Genomic DNA, 24,369 nt, shown 5'->3' with positions numbered 1-24,369 from the left:
CTGTGTTGCTCTTTCCCTTGACAGCATCTGACATACAAAAGGATCAAGAGCCAGTGGAGAATTGCAACATTAGGGGGAATCTGGCTTCATGTGTGTAGATTGGTAGAGTGCAATCTTTGAATGGAGACTCTCTGTGGAGTGGTGCTTGTCCTCAGTGTTTGTTAACCTTGGCAACCAAGGTGGGTGGACTTCAAGTTGCAGAATTCCCCAGCCAACAAGCCCACCTATCTTAAAGTTGCTAAGGTTGAGAAACACGTATCACAACGTATGGTGACTTTTTTCCCATGGCCAGCAATGGGGTGGACACGGTTTCACCATGATGCATCCGGCCTGCGGGGTGCCAGTAGGACACCCCTGCCCTAGAGTATTCTCTTGCCTCTAATTTTTAAGATATCTGTCATTTCATCTTTCTTCCAGGTGGTCCCTGTATGAATCCTGAATTACTTGTTTTTCTTGCTCTTCCTCATTTTTAAAAATACATGAGAGTTTTCGATACATACCTACACGAAACATTAGATCAAAGAGGACCAGCTATGTCAGCTGTTCAGGTGAACTATGGATCTCCACAGGTAACCTTTGGGTCTTCTCAGTTTACTAACGATGAGCAGCTTGAAAAGCTTTGCTTCCTTCAAACCAGTTTGTAAAACACCTTCAGACAAGGGCCATTCCTTAGCAAAGTTGGTCAGAAGGACAGGCCTATCCTAGAATTCATTTGAAGGCCAGCTGGGGCCACCAGGCAGCCAGGAAAGGCGGGGGAAGTTCCTTGGGTGACTTCCAGGAAAGTGCCAGCCCAAGAAATCTATAAGAAATGATGATGTTGATCCAGCAGGCCTGTTCCCAAGATAGGGTGGTTCATACGGGGCCTTGAAACCAGTATAAAACAGGTTGAAGGATCCCGTGGGGGACTTTTCAGGAGATAGCCCCAGATCTCCAAACCTGGGACTGCGTTGGTCACAATGTAAGTAAGAAATGGGACAAGGTTTTTTTTTTCTATTTAACACAATCAAAGGAAACCAACCATCCATTCTTACCAATCTAGGTGAAAAAATTGTATACTGTCCTTAATCTAAGTTCTTAAGAATTGCTTCAGTGGTCGAGAGGGAGCCCGGATGGTTTCTAAATTTAATAAAAAATAATTAATAGGGGAGAAGCTTCCTAAATCTCGAAACTTGCGCTGATAGAGGTGACCCATAAATGGTCATGCTTTTTTTACATCCTGGTGGCTCTGGAGTTCTCTCCAGCAGCAGCCTTCTGGAAAGAGAAGGTCAGTCTGGGATTTGTAGAGAGCACGGTAGAATTGGATTTTAAAGCTCCGCCATTAAGCCCTGTGTTCCTCTGTAAAAATTGGGGCGTGAGGAATCTTAAGGCTTCGGTGACTAATGTTTAACCTTGAGTCACCCTTGGAGATATTGCAAGAAATACAGCGAGCAGATTGGAAGTATGCCTGCTACGATGGGGGAAAAGGGCAGTGTCTCAATATACAGCCAGTCCTCGACTTAACGACCACAATTGGGACCAGAATTTCCATTGCTAAGCAAGGCAGTTACTGTAAGTGAGTCATGTGTGTAGTGTATAGTGGGGTGCCCCAGGGCTCTGTTCTGGGCCCAGTGCTTTTCAACATCTTCATCAATGACTTGGATGAGGGGATAGATGGGGAACTCATCAAATTTGCAGACGACACCAAGCTGGCAGGAATAGCCAACACTCCAGAAGATAGGCTTTAGTTACAGGAGGATCTGGACATGGGCGCTATCTAACAAAATGAAATAAATTTTATATAAATAAAATGGAAAAAAAATTCAATGGTGAAAAAGTAAGGTTCTACATTTAGATTTAGATAATCTTTATTGTCATTTTTTACTGTGGGAACAAGTAAAAGGCCACACTTGGAATACTGCATCTAGTTTCGGTCACCACGATGTAAAAAAGATGTTGAGAGAAGAGCAACAAAAATGATCAGGGGACTGGAGGATAAATCATATAAGGAACGGTTGCTGGAATTGAGTATGTTAATCTAATGAAGAGAAGGATGAGGGGTGACATGATAGCAGTGTTCCAATAACTCAGGGGCTACCACAAACAAGAGGGAGTCAAGCTATTCTCCAAAGCACCTGAAAGCAGGACAAGAAGCAACGGATGGAAGCTAACCAAGGAGAGAAGCAACCTAGAACTAAGGAGAAACTTCCTGACAATTAGAACCATTTATCAGTGGAACAACCTGCCTCCAGAAGCTGTGAATGCTCCAACACTGGAAGTTTTTAAGAAGAGACTAGACAGCCATTTGTCTGAAATGGTATAATGTTTCCTGCCTGAGCAGGGGGTTGGACTAGATGACCTCCAAGGTCCCTTCCATCATCATCATCATCATCATCATCATCATCATCATCTAACTTTTATTCATTAAACATGAAACTCAGTCAACTGAACACTCAAATTGACTGGCACGGGTTGCTGCCAGCATCCTAGGTATCAACCAGGTATCTCCTTAAAATGTACCGGTAAGATGTTCCAAGTAGCGCAGTTTTTCGTAGCTTTGCTGGAGTTTATTACAGGAAGCTGCAATTTCCTGATGTATTCTGCAAAATGTTTGGACATACTTCCCAGTGCCCCGATGACAATGGGTATCACTGTTACATGTTTCATCCATAATCACACTACATTACAGTTTTGATGACCAGGTCGCGGTATTTCGTAATTTTTTCCAGTTCTTTTTCTTCGACTCTGGCATCTCCTGGTACAGCGATATCAATCAACTGTATGCTTCGGTTCTCTACGACTGCGATATCTGGCGTGTTGTGTTCCAAATGGCGATCTGTCTGTATTCGGAAGTCTCACAAGATCTTCACTCTCTCCTTCTTCTTCTTCTTCTTCTTCTTCTTCTTCTTCTTCTTCTTCTTCTTCTTCTTATTATTATTATTATTATTATTATTATTATTATTATTATTATTATTATTATTATTATTATTATTATTATTATTATTTAATATTATGGGTTTGGGGTTTTTCCCCCCACATGGTCAAGTGACTCATTGAAGTTGCTAAGGGAATCACATGGTCGTTAAGCAAATCCAACTTCCCCCCACTGACTTTGACTTGTCAGAAGCCAGTTGGGAAGGTTGCAAATGGCCGTCACGTGGCCCTCAGATTGCTGCGACGGTCATAAATATATGCCCGTTGCCAAGTGCCCAAATTTTGATCACATGACCATGGGGAATGCAGTAATGGTTGTAATTGTGAGGAATGGCTGAAAGTCACTTCAGTAACTGAATGGTCACTAAACAAATGATCGTAAGTCGAGGACTACCTGTAATAGTAAAGATAATGTAGCTTATTGACTTTATATGCAATTGTCTTTCCAGGAAGGGTTGTTTCATCATCATCTTCGTCCTCTCATGTGGCCTCACCCTCGATGCAGGTAAATTCAAGGAAAGGCTGTTCCACATGGAGTGGGGCTATTACCCACAGGCCCCCTACCACAGCTCAACCCTTTCTCTCTCCCCCCTCAATCTTATTTCAGAGTCTCCTCGGAGTTCCTCTTTTTCTGGGGAGTATGGGGGGCAAGGTGGAAAGCGCTTTTCTCATTCTGGGAACCAACTTGAGGGGCCCATAACGGCCATAAGGATCCGGGTTAACTCTTGGTACATTACGGGGTAAGTACGTGAACGGGCAAGAGGGCTGTGGTTCAAGATTATGTATGATGAGGAAGTAAAATACTGCTTGGGTTGGTGGAAATGGAAAGATGCTGCGTCAACACAACTTTGTGGGGTATGGGTGGCTGGGGAATTCTGGGAGTCTAAGCCCGTGCATCGTCAAGTTGCTAAGCTTGAGAAACTCTCATCTTCACTAGAGTATCTTTGGGATAAGACACTGGACCAATTCTAACCTAGGGAATAGTAATAATAATGTCTTGGGTCCACATTATTTGACGGGCTGTCTTTTCCCGGTCACATCTACCCAACTCACCAAAGCACGGAAGTAGGGAATGCTATGGGTCCCCTCTCCTCAGGCGGTCCCTCTAGCAAGATCGCAAAGAAGGGCCTTCCCTATATACTGTAGTTCCTGTGTCAACACAATTTTGTGGGGAAGCAGATCAGATTTGTTTATTTAATTTCTATAGCTGCCCATCTCAGTGACTCTGGGTGACTTACATTTCCAATATTAATAAAACAATAAAAGGCATTTTGCAATCAAAACATCCAACATAAATATAAACAGAAGCCTATTTATTTACTTATTCCATTTCCACAGCACCCATCCCAATCAATGACTCTGGGCAGCTTACACTTAGAAAACTATAAAAGAAATTAAATTAATTAAAGCAATCAGTCCGTAAAATCTAAAATGTACTTGTATATGTAGGGATATCTCAAGGAAGGACTTGAAAGAGGTTAAGATGGCAGTAATGACCACGTACGCAGGACATATAAAAAGAGGAAGGATTTCAGCTACACTATTGCATGTAGGATGCGTACACAAACAACTTTCATCATAAGGAGGGCTTTTTTCCCTCATAGAACGCTCAGAACGGAGTTCCGGCACCTTTTTTGGATGGAACCTTGTAGGGCAGGCAAGGCGGGTTGTATGACGTGTGTAAGTTCCAGCACCTTTTTTTAACAAAAAAAAAAAAAGCACTGATCATAAGGATCTTTGTTCTCTAGAGCAGAAGTCTCCAGCCTTGGTCATTTTAAGACTTGTGGATTTCAACTCCCAGAATTCAACCAATTCAGAGATGGCTATGCTGGCCAAGCCTGATGGGATTTTTAGTCAGTTCATCTGAAGCCAGGTTGGCTGGGGAAGGTTAATCTGGGTCATGACTGGTTGGAGAATTCTGGGAGTTGAAGTCCACAAGTCTTCATGTGGCCACGGTTAAGGACCCCTGCTCTAGAGATCTTTTCTGTTCACGTGGAAGAGGGAAGGGCTTGGGGATAACTTTTGTTTTCCTTCCGTTTGATTTTGGCTCCGTTTCAGGTTTTAGAAATTGCCTGAATCAGTTTCACGGACAATTGTGAAAACTTACGTTTGCCAGAATTCCAATTTGTGGATATTCCTGGAATCAGACTTGTACACCAGCTGTCCCTAACTTTTCTGGCTGTGGGGATCAGCAGGGGCAGTGGCGGATGGTAGCAGGGGTGGGGGTGGGGGATGGTTTTGTACATGCAACCTAAACCCATGAATGTGCATATGGAGCTTTGTGCATTTGCCCATCACTTACACAGCCCAATTTCCAACTGGCCATGGACTGGTAGTGGTCTGCAGACCAGGAGTTGGGAACCCCTGTTGTACACAGCAGAGTAGTGATTAAACCTTGCTTACGAAAATATTGCTTGTCAATGGCTTAATTATGATTATGTGCCATTAGGCTGGTGTGAATTCCTTGTGACTCCATAAGTAGGTTTTCTTCGTGATGACCTGTCCCTGATCCGTCCCTGTCTCGACTGGTGGTCATCCTTTTCTTCTCTTTCCTTCCCCAGTTACTATACTTAAATCCAATGTTTTTTGCTTGTTAATCATTGCTGAGTCCAGAGAGATAATAGGCAATATCATATTAAAGCCATGGTTCTGAGAACTAGGTGCTGGATCTGAAACTGAATTACTCTGCTTGTTATCAGATTCAGCTTGGAAATGGGATACTCAATCTTAGTTATTTAAGAAAATTGATATGGCCGCCCATCTCAATCTCAGTGATTCCAAGGAGCTTGCAAAGATAAAAGGCCAATGTAAAACAATAAAAAGCAATAACCTCCTACCCTCCCAGTTGACCATAAACAAATAAGTCACTTGACGGACTCCATCCCATTTTGGGGTCTCCAGCCTCTTGTCAAATCCTTAACTTAGGGGCCTTGTGAAAGAACTTGGAAGTCAATATTATCCCCACGTGGATGATGTTCCACATGGAGGCAGCCACCATGGAGAAGGCCCTTTTTTGTCTTGCTGGAGGGATTTCTTTAGGAGAAGGGATCCATAGCATTCCTATGCTGGCTGGGGAATTCTGGGACTGGAGATCCACACATCTTCAAGTTGCCAAGCTTGAGAAACACTCATCTACACTATAGTATCTTTGGGATAAGACACTGGATCAAATCTAACATAGGGACCACATCATTTGAATGACTGCGTTTTCCCAATCACATCTACCCAACCTAGAATATCAGGGAAGTACGGAACGCTGGTTGGGGAATTCTGGGAGTTGAGGTCCATGCAACTTCAAGTTGCCAAGCTTGAGAAATCTTCATCTAGATTCTTCCATTGTTTCATTTTGAATTGCCCAGTGGCTCTTCTTCCAACCCATGTTTTTTCACATGGAAGAGTAACTATAGGATTACTCAGCCGAACGTTGATGAAATGAATAACCTGTGCGGTTTAGTATGCGAGCAATTGGACTCTCAGAGAAAGGTTTCTAACAGCCCAGGGATAATTTCTACACTTGTTGGAAATAAAGACTGTTCCTGATGTTGGTTTAGTCATCATTAAGCCGGTTCTCCCTTTGATCAGTGTTGTTGTTGTTAGCTGCGAAGTCGTGTCCGACCCATCGCGACCCTATGGACAACATTCCTCCAGGCCTTCCTGTCCTCTACCATCTTCTGGAGTCCATTTAAGCTCACGCCTACTGCTTCAGTGACTCCATCCAGCCACCTCATTCTCTGTCGTCCCCTTCTTCTATTGCCCTCGATCTTTCCCAGCATTAGGCTCTTCTCCAGTGAGTCCTTCCTTCTCATTAGGTGGCCAAAGTACTTGAGTTTTAGCTTCAGGATCTGGCCTTCTAAAGAGCAGTCAGGGTTGATCTCCTCTAGGACTGACCGGTTTGATCGCCTTGCAGTCCAAGGGACTCGCAGGAGTCTTCTCCAGCACCACAGTTCAAAGGCCTCAATTCTTTGGCGCTCAGCCTTTCTTATGATCCAACTTTCACTGCCATACATTGCAACTGGGAAGACCATAGCCTTGACTATACGCACTTTTGTTGACAGGGTGATGTCTCTGCTTTTTAGTGTGCTGTCTAGATTTGCCATGGCTTTCCTCCCCAGGAGCAAGCGTCTTTTAATTTCTTGGCTACAGTCCCCATCTGCAGTGATCTTGGAGCCCAGGAAAATAAAATCTGTCACTACCTCCATTTCTTCCCCATCTATTTGCCAGGAATTGAGAGGGCCAGATGCCATGATCTTGGTTTTCTTAATGTTAAGTTTCAACCCAAGTTTTGCACTCTCCTTCTTCACCCGCAACAAGAGGCTCTTTAGTTCTTCTTCACTTTCTGCCATTAGAGTGGTATCATCTGCGTATCTTAGGTTGTTGATATTTCTTCCGGCAATCTTAATTCCAACTTTTGATTCATCTAGCCCTGCCTTTCTCATGATGTGCTCTGCATATAAGTTAAATAGGCAGGGCGACAGTATACAGCCTTGCCGGACTCCTTTCCCAATTTTGAACCAATCAGTGGTTCCGTGTCCAGTTCTCACTGTTGCTTCTTGATCCGCATATAGGTTTCTCAAGAGACAAATAAGATGGTCTGGTACTCCCATCTCTTTAAGAACTTGCCACAGTTTGTTATGATCCACACAATCAAAGGCTTTAGCATAGTCAATGAAGCAGAAGTAGATGTTTTTCTGGAACTCCCTAGCTTTCTCCATGATCCAGCGTATGTTTGCAATTTGATCTCTAGTTCCTCTGCCTCTTCGAAATCCTGCCTGCACTTCTGGTAGTTCTCGATCCACATACTGCTGAAGTCTAGCTTGTAGGATTTTAAGCATGACTTTACTAGCATGAGAAATGAGTGCAATGGTGCGATAGTTTGAACATTCTTTGGCACTGCCTTTCTTTGGAATTGGAATGTAAACTGATCTTTTCCAATCCTGTGGCCATTGTTGAGTTTTCCAAATTTGCTGGCAAATTGAGTGTAGCACTTTTACTGCATTGTCTTTTAAGATTTTGAATAGCTCAGCTGGAATACTGTCACTTCCACTAGCTTTGTTGTTGCTCAGCTTTTCTAAGGCCCACTTCACTTCACATTCTAGGATGTCTGGCTCGAGGTCAGTGACCACCTCATTGTGATTATCAGGGACGTTAAGCTCATTCTTGTATAGTTCTTCTGTGTAATTTTGCCACCTCTTCTTAATCTCTTCTGCCTCTGTTAGGTCCCTGCCATTTTGGTCCTTTATCATGCCCATTTTTGCATTAAACGTTCCCTTCATTTCTCCAATTTTCTTGAAAAGATCTCTGGTCCTCCCTATTCTATTATTTTCTTCTATTTCTTTGCACTGTTCATTTAAGAAGGCATTCTTATCTCTTCTAGCTATTCTCTGGAATTCTGCATTCAATTGGGTGTATCTTTCTTTTTCTCCCTTGCCTTTCGCTTCCCTCCTTTCCTCAGCTATTTGCAAAGCTTCCTCAGACAGCCATTTTGCTTTCTTGCATTTCTTTTTCTTTGGGATGGTTTTGGTTGCTACCTGTTGTACAATGTCGCGAACCTCTGTCCATAGTTCTTCAGGCACTCTGTCTATCAGATCTAATTCCTTAAATCTATTTGTCACCTCTACTGTATATTCAACAGGGATATGATTTAATTCATACCTGAGTGGCCTAGTGCTTTTCCCTACTTTCTTCAGTTTAAGCCTAAACTTTGCAAGGAGAAGCTCATGGTCTGAGCCACAGTCAGCTCCTGGTCTTGTTTTTACTGACTGTATAGAGCTTCTCCATCTTTGGCTGCAGAGCATATAGTCAATCTGATTTCTGTGTTGACCGTCTGGTGATGTCCATGTGTAAAGCCGTCTCTTGGGTTGTTGGAAAAGAGTGTTTGCTATGACCATCGTATTCTCTTGACAGAATTCTATCAGCCTGTGCCCTGCTTCATTTTGCACTCCAAGGCCAAACTTGCCTGTTATTCCAGTTATCTTTTGGCTTCCTACTTTAGCATTCCAATCCCCCATGATGATAAGAACATCATTTTTTGGTGTTAGTTCTATAAGGTGCTGTAGTGCTTCATAGAACTGGTCAATTTCATCCTCTTCAGCACTGGTGGTTGGGGCATAGACCTGGACTACTGTGATATTGAATGGTTTGCCTTGGATTCGAACTGAGATCATTCTGTCATTTTGAGGATTGTATCCCAGTATTGCTTTTCCTACTCTTTTATTGACTATGAAGGCTACTCCATTTCTTCTGAAGGATTCTTGCCCACAGTAGTATACCTGATGGTCATCTGAATTAAATTCACCCATTCCTGTCCATTTTAGTTCGCTGATACCTAAGATGTCAATGTTCAGTCTTGTCATCTCTTGTTTGACCACGTCCAGTTTTCCTTGATTCATGGATCTTACATTCCAGGTTCCTATGGAGAAAAAATCTTTACAGCATCGGACTTTCCTTTCACCACCAGACATATCCACAGCTGAGCGTCCTTTCGGCTTTGGCCCAGTCGCTTCATTCTTTCTGGCGCTACTAGTACTAGCCCTCTGCTCTTCCCCAGTAGCATATTGGACGCCTTCCGACCTGAGGGGCTCATCTTCCAGCGTCATATCGTTTTGCCTTTTGGTACTGTCCATAGGGTTTTCATGGCAAAGATACTGGAGTGGTTTGCCATTTCCTTCTCCAGTGGATCACGTTTTGTCAGAACTCTCTGCTATGACCTGTCCGTCTTGGGTGGCCCTGCACGGCATAGCTCATAGCTTCATTGAATTACGCAAGCCCCTTCGCCACGACAAGGCAGTAATCCATGAAGGGGTTGATCAGTGTAGGTGTAATTAAGACCAAACAAAAGCTTCATTGAGCAGGTGTCTCGACATTTTTTGCAGAATTTTAAGAAGAGTTATTGCAAAGGTAGCCTCAGCTTCTAACTTCTCTTTCTTCCCCCCCAATTGCTCATTTCTTCATTGTGATAATGATAACTTTATTGTCACTTTGAATGTACACCAATCGGCATACATCAAAATGAAATTTCGTTGCATACAGCTCTCAAAGGGTCACCACCTCCAATATATACTACTTGTTCGTGGCCCGCTCAAATTTCACATTGTCCATTTTAGTCTCTAGGGAGTGAACGATGGCAAACAGGACAGATGGAAATGGGGCTCCATGTGGACTAGCCCTCAAATTCGCTTGTATTCTGACAACCTCGCCTTCTTTCCTTTTTCTGATCCTGACTCTTCCACCTTTTCTTTAAAGAGGCCTTGCTCCTTTTCGCCCCTGGAGCATGCTGCTGCTGCCGCCACCAACTCCTCCAAAAGCCTCTCTCTCTTCCTCTGGGCCTGCCAACAGCCTCATCCAGTTCCTTCGCTCCATAAGCTCCAGGTCCTCTCCTCCTCTGGAAACAGCCCTGATTTGCAATACAATCCATCACTAGGCCAGCAGTCAGATCTTGCTGCTGGTAGAACAAATTCAAACAGCGTCAACGACTTTTAACGGTCTCTCCAACAGTTCCAAAACAACTAGAAACTCGCCAGGCCAGCAAAGATTGTCGATCGTATGTCGTATGTTGTTCTTCTCAGAGGAAATCTATTAAGGAAACTAAGATGCCTTTTTATCGGTAATAATATGATTTTAATCTGGAAACTCATACTTCACAGATTGAAACTGATCCGAGAGAACCAAGACCCTGTTTATATATTCTAGCTTGCAGGTCCGTTACGGAAAAGATTGGAGTAACTACGTTGGTGGCAAGTCGGGAGATTTGGAGGAAATCTTCCTGCACCCAGGGGAGTCCGTCATTCAAGTATCTGGAAAATACAGAAGTTATGTCCAGAAATTGGTCTTTGTCACTAACCGGGGCCGCTACTTTCCTTTCGGTCGGGATGACGGCACCAGTTTCAGTGGGGCACCGCTCTTCCCAAACACCGTCCTGCGTTACTTCAGCGGTCGTTCCGGTTCTGTCATTGATGCCATTGGTTTCCACTGGGATAAGTATCCTTGCGGTAGAAATCAGACGCAGCAACAAGAGGTTGGAGAGAGAGAGCAGAGTAGCAGACAGCCTTCTCTGCTACCAGAGAGATTAGTGTAATAAGTTCCTTCAACATCCAAGGATACTACCCTCCCCTGCCCTGTTGCCAATTATCTGTCGCTCTACAGGTGCCTACTAAACCAATAAACCATACTAAACCAAAACAACGTTTTCTTCCAAAATATTTCCCACCCCTCCTTTATCCTGAAAAGGAAAGGAAAGAAAAGTTGATCTGCCTCAACTTTGCTTTGGAGCAGTCCTTCCTACAGAGGATCCAGCCTTGAACACTGGGGCTAATAAAAGGCAAACTGGAAACAAAGCAGCGTTGTTTTTATTTACTCATTGTCCACCCTTGACGTTGGCACCATGACTCTGCTGAAATAATGTAGAAATTTCTTACAACCTAATTTTTCAACATTTAGGTGTGGCTCAGTGGGTTAGGACGCTGAGCTTGTCGATTGGAAGGTCGGCAGTTTGGCGGGTCGAATCCCAAGTGCCGCGTAACAGAGTGAGCGCCTGTTACTCGTCCCAGCTTCTGCCAACCTAGCAGTTCGAAAGCACGTAAAAATGCAAGTAGAAAAATAGGGACCACTACGGTGGGAAGCTAACAGCGTTCCGTGCGCCTTTGGCGTCTAGTCATGCCGGCCACGTGACCACGGAGATGTCCTCGGACAAGCGCTGGCTCTTCGGCTTTGAAACGGAGATGAGCACCGGCCCCTAGAGTCAGAAACGACTAGCACGCATGTGCGGGGGAAACTTTACCATTACCTTTTTAGCATACTGAATTCACATAATGGGAGAAATGGAGCAATGCTTAAATGCATCAGCCATGAGCTCCTACTCTTCTCTCAGTCACGGCCTTCCTGTTTGATCCTAAGTAAACTGCTACCTGGCTTCCTTAGCTTTCCTGATATAAATGAAAGGACACAATAATGCTGTTTTTCTAAAGCTATTGTGAAGATGAATGAACTTATGCACTTCAGCCAAGCCATAGCTTACTTTAACTATAGTTTTTGAGGAGGTAATAACAGCTGTGCTGACATATGAGTAGTGCTTAACTTAGGACCACACCAGAATTTTCATTTCTAAGCAGGGCGTTTGTTAGGTCACACTCCTTACAGCCTTTTTTGCCATGGTTGTTAAGTGAATCACATGGTTGTTAAGCAAATTCAGCTTCCCCTGTTGACTTTGCCTGTCTGTAACCAGGTAGGAAGGTCACAGGTAGCTTCCACATGGCCCTGGGATGCTGCAACCATCGCAACTACGTGCCAGTTGCCAATTGTCCAAATTTTGATCACGTGGCCTTGGGGATGCTCTTACAATTGAAAGTGCAAGGACCAATTATAAGTCACCTTTTCATTGTTGATGCAACTTCAACTAGTTGCAAAATGAATGGCTGTAAGTTGAGGACTACCAGTACATGAGCCAAAACCAAGAAATCATGTTATGCATAGGTGTGATGTACAAACCCAGCCATACACTTAAAAAAAAAGATAAATGATGCTGGAATGGATGGAGGGTTGTTTTGTGGAGAGGGAGGTTAAAAAAAGAAGCTGATTGGTTGATGTCTTCTGTGTTTTGTGTGCTTTGTTGTTTGAGCACATTAACATTTGCAGGAGTATAAATGCAACAGCTATGCAACTGTCCCCAAACAAAAGACACACATTTCCCCTGATGTGCAGTAATGCAAGAGTGTAAACCAAGCCTAGGGCGTCAGGTTAGCCTAGAAGCCAGGAGACAGTAAATTCTAGACCCACCTCAAGCATAAAAGTCGGCTGGATGACTCTGGTCCAATCACCAGGAGACTGTGAGTTCTAGTCCCATTGGAAAGTAGTCAGATATTTCCATTTTTCAGGGCTTGGAAGTGTAAGTTTTATGGCCCTCAGAGTAACTTTGGGAGGAGCCAAAATTGTTGGCTTTTTCTTGGGTTTGGTTTTTAGGATGGGCTGAACAGCCAAAATGGAAGAGATTCTGAACAGTGCTGCCCGGGTTTGCTTTCCATTAGACATTCACGAGGAGACCGCGAGTTCTAGTCCAACTTTGGGCATGAGAAATGTGGTGGATGACTTGGGGCCAGTCACTCTTTCTGAGCTCAACAACCCACAGGGTGGTTGTTGTGGGGAAAATAGGAGGTAGACACTGGATATACTGGATATCTACCTCTGTGAAGATCTTACCTGGAAAGTTAATACAACCCAGGTGGCCAGAAAGGCCCAACAGAGACTCCACTTCCTCAGGGTCTTGCGGAAGAACAGGGTAGAATAACGGCTAATGACCTTCTTTTACCAGTCTACTATAGAGAGCATCCTCTCGCACTGTATTGTGGTTTGGTATGCTGGCCTGACAGCCGCATATAGGAAAGTATTACAGAGGGTGGTGAGGACAGCACAAAACATTGTGGGCTGTCCCCTGACACCACTGGATGACATTGCCAGGGCTCGCTGCCTTGGAAGAGTGAGATAAATTCTCAGGGATGACTCACACCCTGGTCGGTACTTCTTTACTCTCCTACCATCGGGTAGCAGATACAGGAGTATAGCCAGCTGTACCAACAGGCTGAAGAACAGCTTCTATCCATGGGCTGTCAGGCTCTTGAACGGGAAATAATTTTATAATTTTATGTATGATTGACTTACAAGGCCGGTGTGTTGTGCAATAAGCTCACATGGTGTAACAAGATGGTGGGTTTGTTGTCACTATGGGTTGGGGGGCATGAAGGGAGGCTCAGCCAGTCTCAATGTATACATGGTTGTACTTTGATAATAAAGGTTCATTCATATCAGGATATGCAATATCCAGATTGGACTCCGTATTGCAGGGGTCCCCAACCCCAGGTCCGCAGTCTGGTACTAGGTTGCAGCCTGTTCAGAACCGGGCTGCGGAAGTGATGGGCAAGCGTGTGTGTTCCAGCACGTGTGCATGAAGCTGCACTTGTAAAAGTGGCATAGACACGGGCAACAAACCATCTCTCTCCCTCGCCACTGCTATTGCTGCCACTGCCTCCACCGATCCACCGAATTAGAAAGCTTGGGGATTGCTGCTGCATTGGATACATTCACTGCCTTGAGTTATTTATAACAATAATAAAGGCAGTATTTAAATAAATAAAAAATTGGCAAATCTACTGCCCTGAACTTGTCCTCACTAATATCATCAATGAAGAGTTGCGCATGGTCAGCAAGACAGTGGAAAACTCTTCCTGTAACACAGGAATGATAAAAGATAAATCCAGGTCCACTCGGTAGTTAGCCAAGGATGAGATAAAGGCAGTTGTGTGAAAATATGGCCTTTAAAAATGGGTTAGGGAAGCATTTTTGTGTCACGACCAGAAGGAAGAAGGAAGCTGAAGATCCATACAGAAGCTCCTGTAGGGCTGCTAAGAATCTCTTGCTTGGAGACATTATCAATTCCAAGCGTTGTCTCTGTACAAAGGAAGACCAAGTGAGCTATTTAGAATCAGTAACATCAGTTGCTAGGCACCCTTGTGTCGTTTTCTGCAATCCTGTAGGCCTCCCAATATTTTGGTGTTCTTGTCTGAAACCCCACGTGAGAATGTTGAAATGTCACACAGTTAGGGCCATCTCATGAGATGCTGGCCATTTTCAAAGTAAATATTTTCAGTTTTTACTAGTTATCCCTAAAGGGCAGGGCCAGTAGGAACACTTGGTGATAGTTTTGTGGTGTTGTGGCACCTGCATCGGGCCTTGTTGTGGACCCCTAACTACGATGAATGCTAGAGTACAATGCAGATCTATATCTCTTAGATAGGGATGTTTGGTTTCACAAAACCAAAGCAGAATGTTCTTCCCTTCTTCCCCTTGTGGTTGTTGTACCTTCATTTAAGCTAGTTTGTGTCTAGATCAGGGTGTCCAACATAGGCAACCTTAAGACTGGTGGACTTCCAGACTTCAACCCGCATGGCGGGCTAGGGAATTCTGGGAGTTGAAGTTCACAAGTCTTAATATTGTCCAGGTTAGACACCTCTGGCCTGGACCATCACTTCTTTTTCTGTTACCAGCCCTGATTTTTTCCCCCTGTATCTGAGCAGCTAAGCATTTATTTCTATGCCACCTTATCTCCAGAGAGTACTCCATATCACTCTTAGCTCTTTTATTCTCAGAGCAATCCCGTGAGCTAAGCTGTGTGAAATGACATTAGCTAGCCCGACGCTCATCAGCTGACTTCCACGATCCAGGAGGACTTGATCCAAGTTCTCTGCTTGAAACGACAGCCCTGCATGAGACATTTTAAAACAGCAGGAGAAGCAGAAAATTCTTCTTCCCTTATGTACATCTCAGCTCAGCAAGAAGAGACACCGAAAGCTTTGATTTTATTATAAACCATCAATTCAGTGTTGACTGTTAGTATCCACATAGATTTTCTCCAGGATGTAGATCTTCAATCACCGCTATAAACAGAGCCCATACGATTTACGGCTGGCCACTGAAACTTTCTCTTTCCGTTCAACGTTCCCAGCACGATGGACTTCTCCTGAGAGAACGTTCTTTGCATAATATGTCCAATATGTTATTGTTATTATTATTATTATTATCCCAATTGCCATAAGTCACGGACTCCCTGTAGACCACCCATTTCTAAAGAGCCTTTCCTGGCTCAGAGGTTGACTACTGCTCAGTGTCCATCCCCCATCATTTGAGCAAAGTGCTTGAGCTGATGTTTTTTTGTACAGATGTTCCTTGAGGACATTTAAAAGCCAGCTAGAACTGGCTTTGGAACAGAATTAATCTGGGTGGCCCTGCTTGGTAATCTCCTGCAGGACTAAAAGAGAGCACGACTCCACTGATCCTATTGGATCCCTCAGCAGCCTTTGATGAGATCAGTAACCCTATTCTCCTGAATTAACTCCATGATTTAGAGGCTGAGCACTTAAGGTTATGTTCAAGGAGTAGCACTGAGTAATCATTCCTCTTCACTGTGACTGACAGCCATGCTGCCTGGAGCCACCAGTTATTAGTTTTGATCCAAAAGCTATTTAGCACCTTTATGAGGCTGCTGGGGCAGTCGTCAGATGTTTTGCATCTATTTGGTATCAATGCACTGATGACACTCGGTTTTACTTCCCAGCAACACCTAAATTAGGAAAAGTTCTACAACTAGTTTTATTTGTTTAGTGACCTAAGTTGCAACAGTGCTGGAAAAACAATCACAGTCAGGTGATCAAAACCGGGGTGCTTAGCAACTAGCGTGTATTTACAACGGTTTTAGCATCCCCAGATTGTGTGATTGCCATTTGCAACCTTCCCTGAAGGCTTTTGACAAGCGAAGGAAAGGGGAAGCCATATTGTTGAGGGGAGATAAACAAATTCCATCCTGGTAAAACAAAGGCCATTCAGATGGATAGTTCCCCAGGTACAAAAACTGGGAGCAGGAATTCTAACTGTTCAAATGGGGGGTGTCCTCTTTTCAGGAACCACAAACTCTTGAACTGCTGTTGGAGGGCAGGAGTACCTGTTATCAGCTTCAGCTGGTATGTCAGCTGTGACTTTTCCTGGACATAATCTGCTCAGGCCTTGGTGACCTCATATTCAGAGTACTTTGATGTATTTATTTGACAGGTGCAGAATGCTGTGCCCAGGTCATTTGGAATATGTATATGCACGGACTGCCACTTAACTTCCAAATCTGATTCAAAAGTTTGCATATTTGAGGGGCTGGGGAGGGTTGGGGAGTGGGAAGGGGGTGGGGTGGGGTTGTGTTTTGTTTGTTAAAAATAAAATGTATTGTAAATCTTTTTAAATAAAAAAAGTTTGCATATTTGAGAGGACAGTTTGCCTATAAAATGGCCAACACCTGTTCTTTCGCACACAGTCTCTGTGTGTGTGTGTGTGAGAGAGAGAGAGAGAGAGAGAAAGGGGGTGGGGGTGGGTGGGAGGAATAAAGGTATAGTAGGAAAGAGTAGAAGAGAGACCAGGGATTACTAGCCTTTGAGTCTTTGTGTATGTATTGACCTGATCTTCTGGAGTCTGCTGACTTGGGAATTCTTAACAGAACCTGTGACAAAGTAGTGGTATTAGTAGGATATCCAAAAAAGATACAACAGGACAGATTTCCTACAAAATGGCCAGTCCCTGTGTTGCTCTTTCCCTTGACAGCATCTGACATACAAAAGGATCAAGAGCCAGTGGAGAATTGCAACATTAGGGGGAATCTGGCTTCATGTGTGTAGATTGGTAGAGTGCAATCTTTGAATGGAGACTCTCTGTGGAGTGGTGCTTGTCCTCAGTGTTTCTTAACCTTGGCAACCAAGGTGGGTGGACTTCAAGTTGCAGAATTCCCCAGCCAACAAGCCCACCTATCTTAAAGTTGCTAAGGTTGAGAAACACGTATCACAACGTATGGTGACTTTTTCCCCATGGCCAGCAATGGGGTGGACACGGTTTCACCATGATGCATCCGGCCTGCGGGGCGCCAGTAGGACACCCCTGCCCTAGAGTATTCTCTTGCCTCTAATTTTTAAGATATCTGTCATTTCATCTTTCTTCCAGGTGGTCCCTGTATGAATCCTGAATTACTTGTTTTTCTTGCTCTTCCTCATTTTTAAAAATACATGAGAGTTTTCGATACATACCTACACGAAACATTAGATCAAAGAGGACCAGCTATGTCAGCTGTTCAGGTGAACTATGGATCTCCACAGGTAACCTTTGGGTCTTCTCAGTTTACTAACGATGAGCAGCTTGAAAAGCTTTGCTTCCTTCAAACCAGTTTGTAAAACACCTTCAGACAAGGGCCATTCCTTAGCAAAGTTGGTCAGAAGGACAGGCCTATCCTAGAATTCATTTGAAGGCAAGCTGGGGCCACCAGGCAGCCAGGAAAGGGGGGGGGAGGTTCCTTGGGTGACTTCCAGGAAAGTGCCAGCCCAAGAAATCTATAAGAAATGATGATGTTGATCCAGCAGGCCTGTTCCCAAGATACGGTGGTTCATACGGGGCCTTGAAACCAGTATAAAACAGGTTGAAGGATCCCGTGGGGGACTTTTCAGGAGATAGCCCCAGATCTCCAAACCTGGGACTGCGTTGGTCACGATGTAAGTAAGAAATGGGACAAGTTTTTTTTTCTATTTAACACAATCAAAGGAAACCAACCATCCATTCTTACCAATCTAGGTGAAAAAATTGTATACTGTCCTTAATCTAAGTTCTTAAGAATTGCTTCAGTGGTCGAGAGGGAGCCCGGATGGTTTCTAAATTTAATAAAAAATAATTAATAGGGGAGAAGCTTCCTAAATCTCGAAACTTGCGCTGATAGAGGTGACCCATAAATGGTCATGCTTTTTTTACATCCTGGTGGCTCTGGAGTTCTCTCCAGCAGCAGCCTTCTGGAAAGAGAAGGTCAGTCTGGGATTTGTAGAGAGCACGGTAGAATTGGATTTTAAAGCTCCGCCATTAAGCCCTGTGTTCCTCTGTAAAAATTGGGGCGTGAGGAATCTTAAGGCTTCGGTGACTAATGTTTAACCTTGAGTCACCCTTGGAGATATTGCAAGAAATACAGCGAGCAGATTGGAAGTATGCCTGCTGCGATGCGGAAAAGGGCAGTGTCGCAATATACAGCCAGTCCTCGACTTAACGACCACAATTGGGACCAGAATTTCCATTGCTAAGCAAGGCAGTTACTGTAAGTGAGTCATGTGCAGTGGGGTGCCCCAGGGCTCTGTTCTGGGCCCAGTGCTTTTCAACATCTTCATCAATGACTTGGATGAGGGGATAGATGGGGAACTCATCAAATTTGCAGACGACACCAAGCTGGCAGGAATAGCCAACACTCCAGAAGATAGGCTTAAGATACAGGAGGATCTGGACAGACTTGAACACTGGGCGCTATCTAACAAAATGAAATTCAATGGTGAAAAAAGTAAGGTTCTACATTTAGATTTAGATAATCTTTATTGTCATTTTTTACTGTGGGCACAAGTAAAAGGCCACACTTGGAATACTGCATCTAGTTTCGGTCACCACGATGTAAAAAAGATGTTGAGAGAAGAGCAACAAAAATGATCAGGGGACTGGAGGATAAATCATATAAGGAACGGTTGCTGGAATTGAGTATGTTAATCTAATGAAGAGAAGGATGAGGGGTGACATGATAGCAGTGTTCCAATAACTCAGGGGCTGCCACAAACAAGAGGGAGTCAAGCTATTCTCCAAAGCACCTGAAGCCAGGACAAGAAGCAAAGGATGGAAACTAATCAAGGAGAGAACAACCTAGAACTAAGGAGAAACTTCCTGACAATTAGAACCATTTATCAGTGGAACAACCTGCCTCCAGAAGCTGTGAATGCTCCAACACTGGAAGTTTTTAAGAAGAGACTAGACAGCCATTTGTCTGAAATGGTATAATGTTTCCTGCCTGAGCAGGGGGTTGGACTAGATGACCTCCAAGGTCCCTTCCATCATCATCATCATCATCATCATCATCATCATCATCATCATCATCATCATCTAACTTTTATTCATTAAACATGAAACTCAGTCAACTGAACACTCAAATTGACTGGCACGGGTTGCTGCCAGCATCCTAGGTATCAACCAGGTATCTCCTTAAAATGTAAGATGTTCCAAGTAGCGCAGTTTTTCGTAGCTTTGCTGGAGTTATTACAGGAAGCTGCAATTTCTTGATGTATTCTGCAAAATGTTTGGACATACTTCCCAGTGCCCTGATGACAATGGGTATCACTGTTACATGTTTCATCCATAATCACACTACATTATAGTTTTGATGACCAGGTCGCGGTATTTCATATTTTTTTCCAGTTCTTTTTCTTCAACTCTGGCATCTCCTGGTACAGCGATATCAATCAACTGTATGCTTCGGTTATCTACGACTGCGATATCTGGCGTATTGTGTTCCAAATGGCGATGTGTCTGTATTCGGAAGTCTCACAAGATCTTCACTCTCTCCTCCTTCTTCTTCTTCTTCTTCTTCTTCTTCTTCTTCTTCTTCTTCTTCTTCTTCTTCTTCTTCTTCTTCTTCTTCTTCTTCTTCTTCTTCTTCTTCTTATTATTATTATTATTATTATTATTATTATTATTATTATTATTATTATTATTATTTAATATTATGGGTTTGGGGTTTTTCCCCCCACATGGTCAAGTGACTCATTGAAGTTGCTAAGGGAATCACATGGTCGTTAAGCAAATCCAACTTCCCCCCACTGACTTTGCCTTGTCAGAAGCCAGCTGGGAAGGTTGCAAATGGCCGTCACGTGGCCCTCAGATTGCTGCGACGGTCATAAATATATGCCCGTTGCCAAGTGCCCAAATTTTGATCACATGACCATGGGGAATGCAGTAATGGTTGTAATTGTGAGGAAGGGCTGAAAGTCACTTCAGTAACTGAATGGTCACTAAACAAATGATCGTAAGTCGAGGACTACCTGTAATAGTAAAGATAATGTAGCTTATTGACTTTATATGCAATTGTCTTTCCAGGAAGGGTTGTTTCATCATCATCTTCGTCCTCTCGTGTGGCCTCACCCTCGATGCAGGTAAATTCAAGGAAAGGCTGTTCCACATGGAGTGGGGCTATTACCCACAGGCCCCCTACCACAGCTCAACCCTTTCTCTCTCCCCCCCCAATCTTATTTCAGAGTCTCCTCGGAGTTCCTCTTTTTCTGGGGAGTATGGGGGGCAAGGTGGAAAGCGCTTTTCTCATTCTGGGAACCAACTTGAGGGGCCCATAACGGCCATAAGGATCCGGGTTAACTCTTGGTACATTACGGGGTAAGTACGTGAATGGGCAAGAGGGCTGTGGCTCAAGATTATGTATGATGAGGAAGGAAAATACTGCTTGGGTTGGTGGAAATGGAAAGATCCTGCGTCAACACAACTTTGTGGGGTATGGGTGGCTGGGGAATTCTGGGAGTCTAAGCCCGTGCATCGTCAAGTTGCCAAGCTTGAGAAACTCTCATCTTTACTAGAGTATCTTTGGGATAAGACACTGGATGAATTCTAACCTAGGGAATAGTAATAATAATGGCTTGGGACCACGTTATTTGACGGGCTGTCTTTTCCCGGTCACATCTACCCAACTCACCAAAGCACGGAAATAGGGAATGCTATGGGTCCCCTCTCCTCAGGCAGTCCCTCTAGTAAGACCACAAAGAAGGGCCTTCCCTATATACTGTAGTTCCTGTGTCAACACAATTTTGTGGGGAAGCAGATCAGATTTGTTTATTTAATTTCTATAGCTGCCCATCTCAGTGACTCTGGGTGACTTACATTTCCAATATTAATAAAACAATAAAAGGCATTTTGCAATCAAAACATCCAACATAAATATAAATAGAAGCCTATTTATTTACTTATTCCATTTCCACAGCACCCATCCCAATCAATGACTCTGGGCAGCTTACACTTCCAAAACTATAAAAGAAATTAAATTAATTAAAGCAATCAGTCCGTAAAATCTAAAATGTACTTGTATATGTAGGGATATCTCAAGGAAGGACTTGAAAGAGCTTAAGATGGCAGTAATGACCACGTACGCAGGACATATAAAAAGAGGAAGTATTTCAGCTACACTATTGCATGTAGGATGCGTACACAAACAACTTTCATCATAAGCAGGGCTTTTTTCCCTCATAGAACGCTCAGAACGGAGTTCCGGCACCTTTTTTGGATGGAACCTTGTAGGGTAGGCAAGGCGGGTTGAATGACGTGTGTGAGTTCCGGCACCTTTTTTTAAAAAAAGCAAAAAAAGCACTCATCATAAGGATCTTTGTTCTCTAGAGCAGGGGTCTCCAGCCTTGGTCATTTTAAGACTTGTGGATTTCAACTCCCAGAATTCAACCAATTCAGAGATGGCTATGCTTGCCAAGCCTGATGGGATTTTTAGTCAGTTCATCTGAAGCCAGGTTGGCTGGGGAAGGTTAATCTGGGTCATGACTGGTTGGAGAATTCTGGGAGTTGAAGTCCACAAGTCTTCATGTGGCCACGGTTGAGGACCCCTGCTCTAGAGATCTTTTCTGTTCACGTGGAAGAGGGAAGGGCTTGGGGATAACTTTTGTTTTCCTTCCGTTTGATTTTGGCTCCGTTTCAGGTTTTAGAAATTGCCTGAATCAGTTTCACGGACAATTGTGAAAACTTACGTTTGCCAGAATTCCAATTTGTGGATATTCCTGGAATCAGACTTGTACACCAGCTGTCCCTAACTTTTCTGGCTGTGGGGATCAGCAGGGGCAGTGGCGGATAGTAACAGTGGGGGGGGGATGGTTTTGTACATGCAACCTAATCCCATGAATGTGCATATGGAGCTTTGTGCATTTGCCCATCACTTACACAGCCCAATTTCCAATGGGCCATGGACTGGTAGTGGTCTGCAGACCAGGAGTTGGGAACCCCTGTTGTACACAGCAGAGTAGTGATTAAACCTTGCTTACGAAAATATTGCTTGTCAATGGCTTAATTATGATTATGTGCCATTAGGCTGCAACTTCAAGTTGCCAAGCTTGAGAAATCTTCATCTAGATTCTTCCATTGTTTCATTTTGAATTGCCCAGTGGCTCTTCTTCCAACCCATGTTTTTTCACATGGCAGAGTAACTATAGGATTACTCAGCCGAACGTTGATGAAATGAATAACCTGTGTGGTTTAGTATGCGAGCAATCGGACTCTCAGAGAAAGGTTTCTAACAGCCCAGGGATAATTTCTACACTTGTTGGAAATAAAGGCTGTTCCCGATGTTGGTTTAGTCATCATTAAGCCAGTTCTCCCTTTGATCAGTGTAGGTGTAACTAAGACCAAACAAAAGCTTCATTGAGCAGGTGTCTCGACATTTTTCGCAGAATTTTAAGAAGAGTTATTGCAAAGGTAGCCTCAGCTTCTAACCTCCCTTTCTCCCCCCCCCAATTGCTCATTTCTTCATTGTTCTTCTCAGAAGAAATCTATTAAGGAAACTAAGATGCCTTTTTATCGGTAATAATACGATTTTAATCTGGAAACTCATACTTCACAGATTGAAACTGGTCCGAGAGAACCAAGACCCTGTTTATATATTCTAGCTTGCAGGTCCGTTATGGAAAAGATTGGAGTAACTACGTTGGTGGCAATTCGGGAGATTTGGAGGAAATCTTCCTGTACCCAGAGGAGTCCATCGTTCAAGTATCTGGAAAATACAGAAGTTATGTCCAGAAATTGGTCTTTGTCACTAACTGGGGCCGCTACTTTCCTTTCGGTCGGGATGACGGCACCAGTTTCAGTGGGGCACCGCTCTTCCCAAACACCGTCCTGCGTTACTTCAGCGGTCGTTCCGGTTCCGTCATTGATGCCATTGGTTTCCACTGGGATAAGTATCTTTCCAGTAGAAATCAGACGCAGCAACAAGAGGTTGGAGAGAGAGAGCAGAGTAGCGGACAGCCTTCTCTGCTACCAGAGAGATTAGTGTAATAAGTTCCTTCAACATCCAAGGATACTACCCTCCCCTGCCCTGTTGCCAATTATCTGTCGCTCTACAGGTGCCTACTAAACCAATAAACTATACTAAACCAAAACAACGTTTTCTTCCAAAATATTTCCCACCCCTCCTTTATCCTGAAAAGGAAAGGAAAGAAAAGTTGATCTGCCTCAACTTTGCTTTGGAGCCGTCCTTCCTACAGAGGATCCAGCCTTGAACACTGGGGCTAATAAAAGGCAAACTGGAAACAAAGCAGCGTTGTTTTTATTTACTCATTGTCCACCCTTGACGTTGGCACCATCACTCTGCTGAAATAATGTAGGAATTTCTTACAACCTATTTTTTCAACATTTAGGTGTGCGTAGCATACTGAATTCACATAATGGGAGAAATGGAGCAATGCTTAAATGCATCTGCCATGAGCTCCTACTCTTCTCTCAGTCACGGCCTTCCTGTTTGATCCTAAGTAAACTGCTACCTGGCTTCCTTAGCTTTCCTGATATAAATGAAAGGACAAAATAATGCTGTTTTTCTAAAGCTATTGTGAAGATGAATGAACTTATGCACTTCAGCCAAGCCATAGCTTACTTTAACTATAGTTTTTGAGGAGGTAATAACACCTGTGCTGACATATGAGTAGTGCTTAACTTAGGACCACACCAGAATTTTCATTTCTAAGCAGGGCGTTTGTTAGGTCACACTCCTTACAGCCTTTTTTGCCATGGTTGTTAAGTGAATCACATGGTTGTTAAGCAAATTCAGCGTCCCCTGTTGACTTTGCCTGTCTGTAACCAGGTAGGAAGGTCACAGGTAGCTTCCACATGGCCCTGGGATGCTGCAACCATCGCAACTACGTGCCAGTTGCCAATTGTCCAAATTTTGATCACGTGGCCTTGGAGATGCTCTGACAATTGAAAGTGCAAGGACCAATTATAAGTCACCTTTTCATTGTTGATGCAACTTCAACTAGTTGCAAAATGAATGGTTGTAAGTTGAGGACTTGAGGAAATGAGCCAAAACCAAGAAATCATGTT

At 43.7% G+C, this 24,369-nt stretch overlaps 2 protein-coding genes across 2 annotated transcripts; both read left to right on the top strand.

Annotated features, from left to right (window-relative positions):
- Positions 1 to 555: 555 nt before the first annotated feature.
- Positions 556 to 17,445, top strand: LOC308678664 (zymogen granule membrane protein 16-like; the record flags this gene model as incomplete). Its single annotated transcript, XM_081345894.1, has 5 exons — positions 556 to 569; positions 3,360 to 3,415; positions 3,518 to 3,650; positions 10,600 to 10,924; positions 17,431 to 17,445. 5 exons carry the CDS (start codon positions 556 to 558, stop codon positions 17,443 to 17,445), a joined length of 543 nt encoding a protein of 180 aa, XP_081202020.1.
- A 123-nt stretch (positions 17,446 to 17,568) lies between these two features.
- Positions 17,569 to 23,328, top strand: LOC308678663 (zymogen granule membrane protein 16-like; the record flags this gene model as incomplete). Its single annotated transcript, XM_081345893.1, has 4 exons — positions 17,569 to 17,582; positions 20,374 to 20,429; positions 20,532 to 20,664; positions 22,944 to 23,328. The coding sequence occupies 4 exons, from the start codon at positions 17,569 to 17,571 to the stop codon at positions 23,326 to 23,328; spliced, it is 588 nt and encodes a 195-aa protein (XP_081202019.1).
- Between the last annotated feature and the right edge of the window lie 1,041 nt (positions 23,329 to 24,369).

This window comes from Vipera berus (genome assembly GCF_964194415.1).
Source record: "Vipera berus genome assembly, chromosome: Z".
Lineage (NCBI taxonomy): Eukaryota > Metazoa > Chordata > Lepidosauria > Squamata > Viperidae > Vipera > Vipera berus.
Note: the sequence above shows the minus strand (reverse complement) of the source record. Positions and strands in the feature narration are given on the sequence as shown.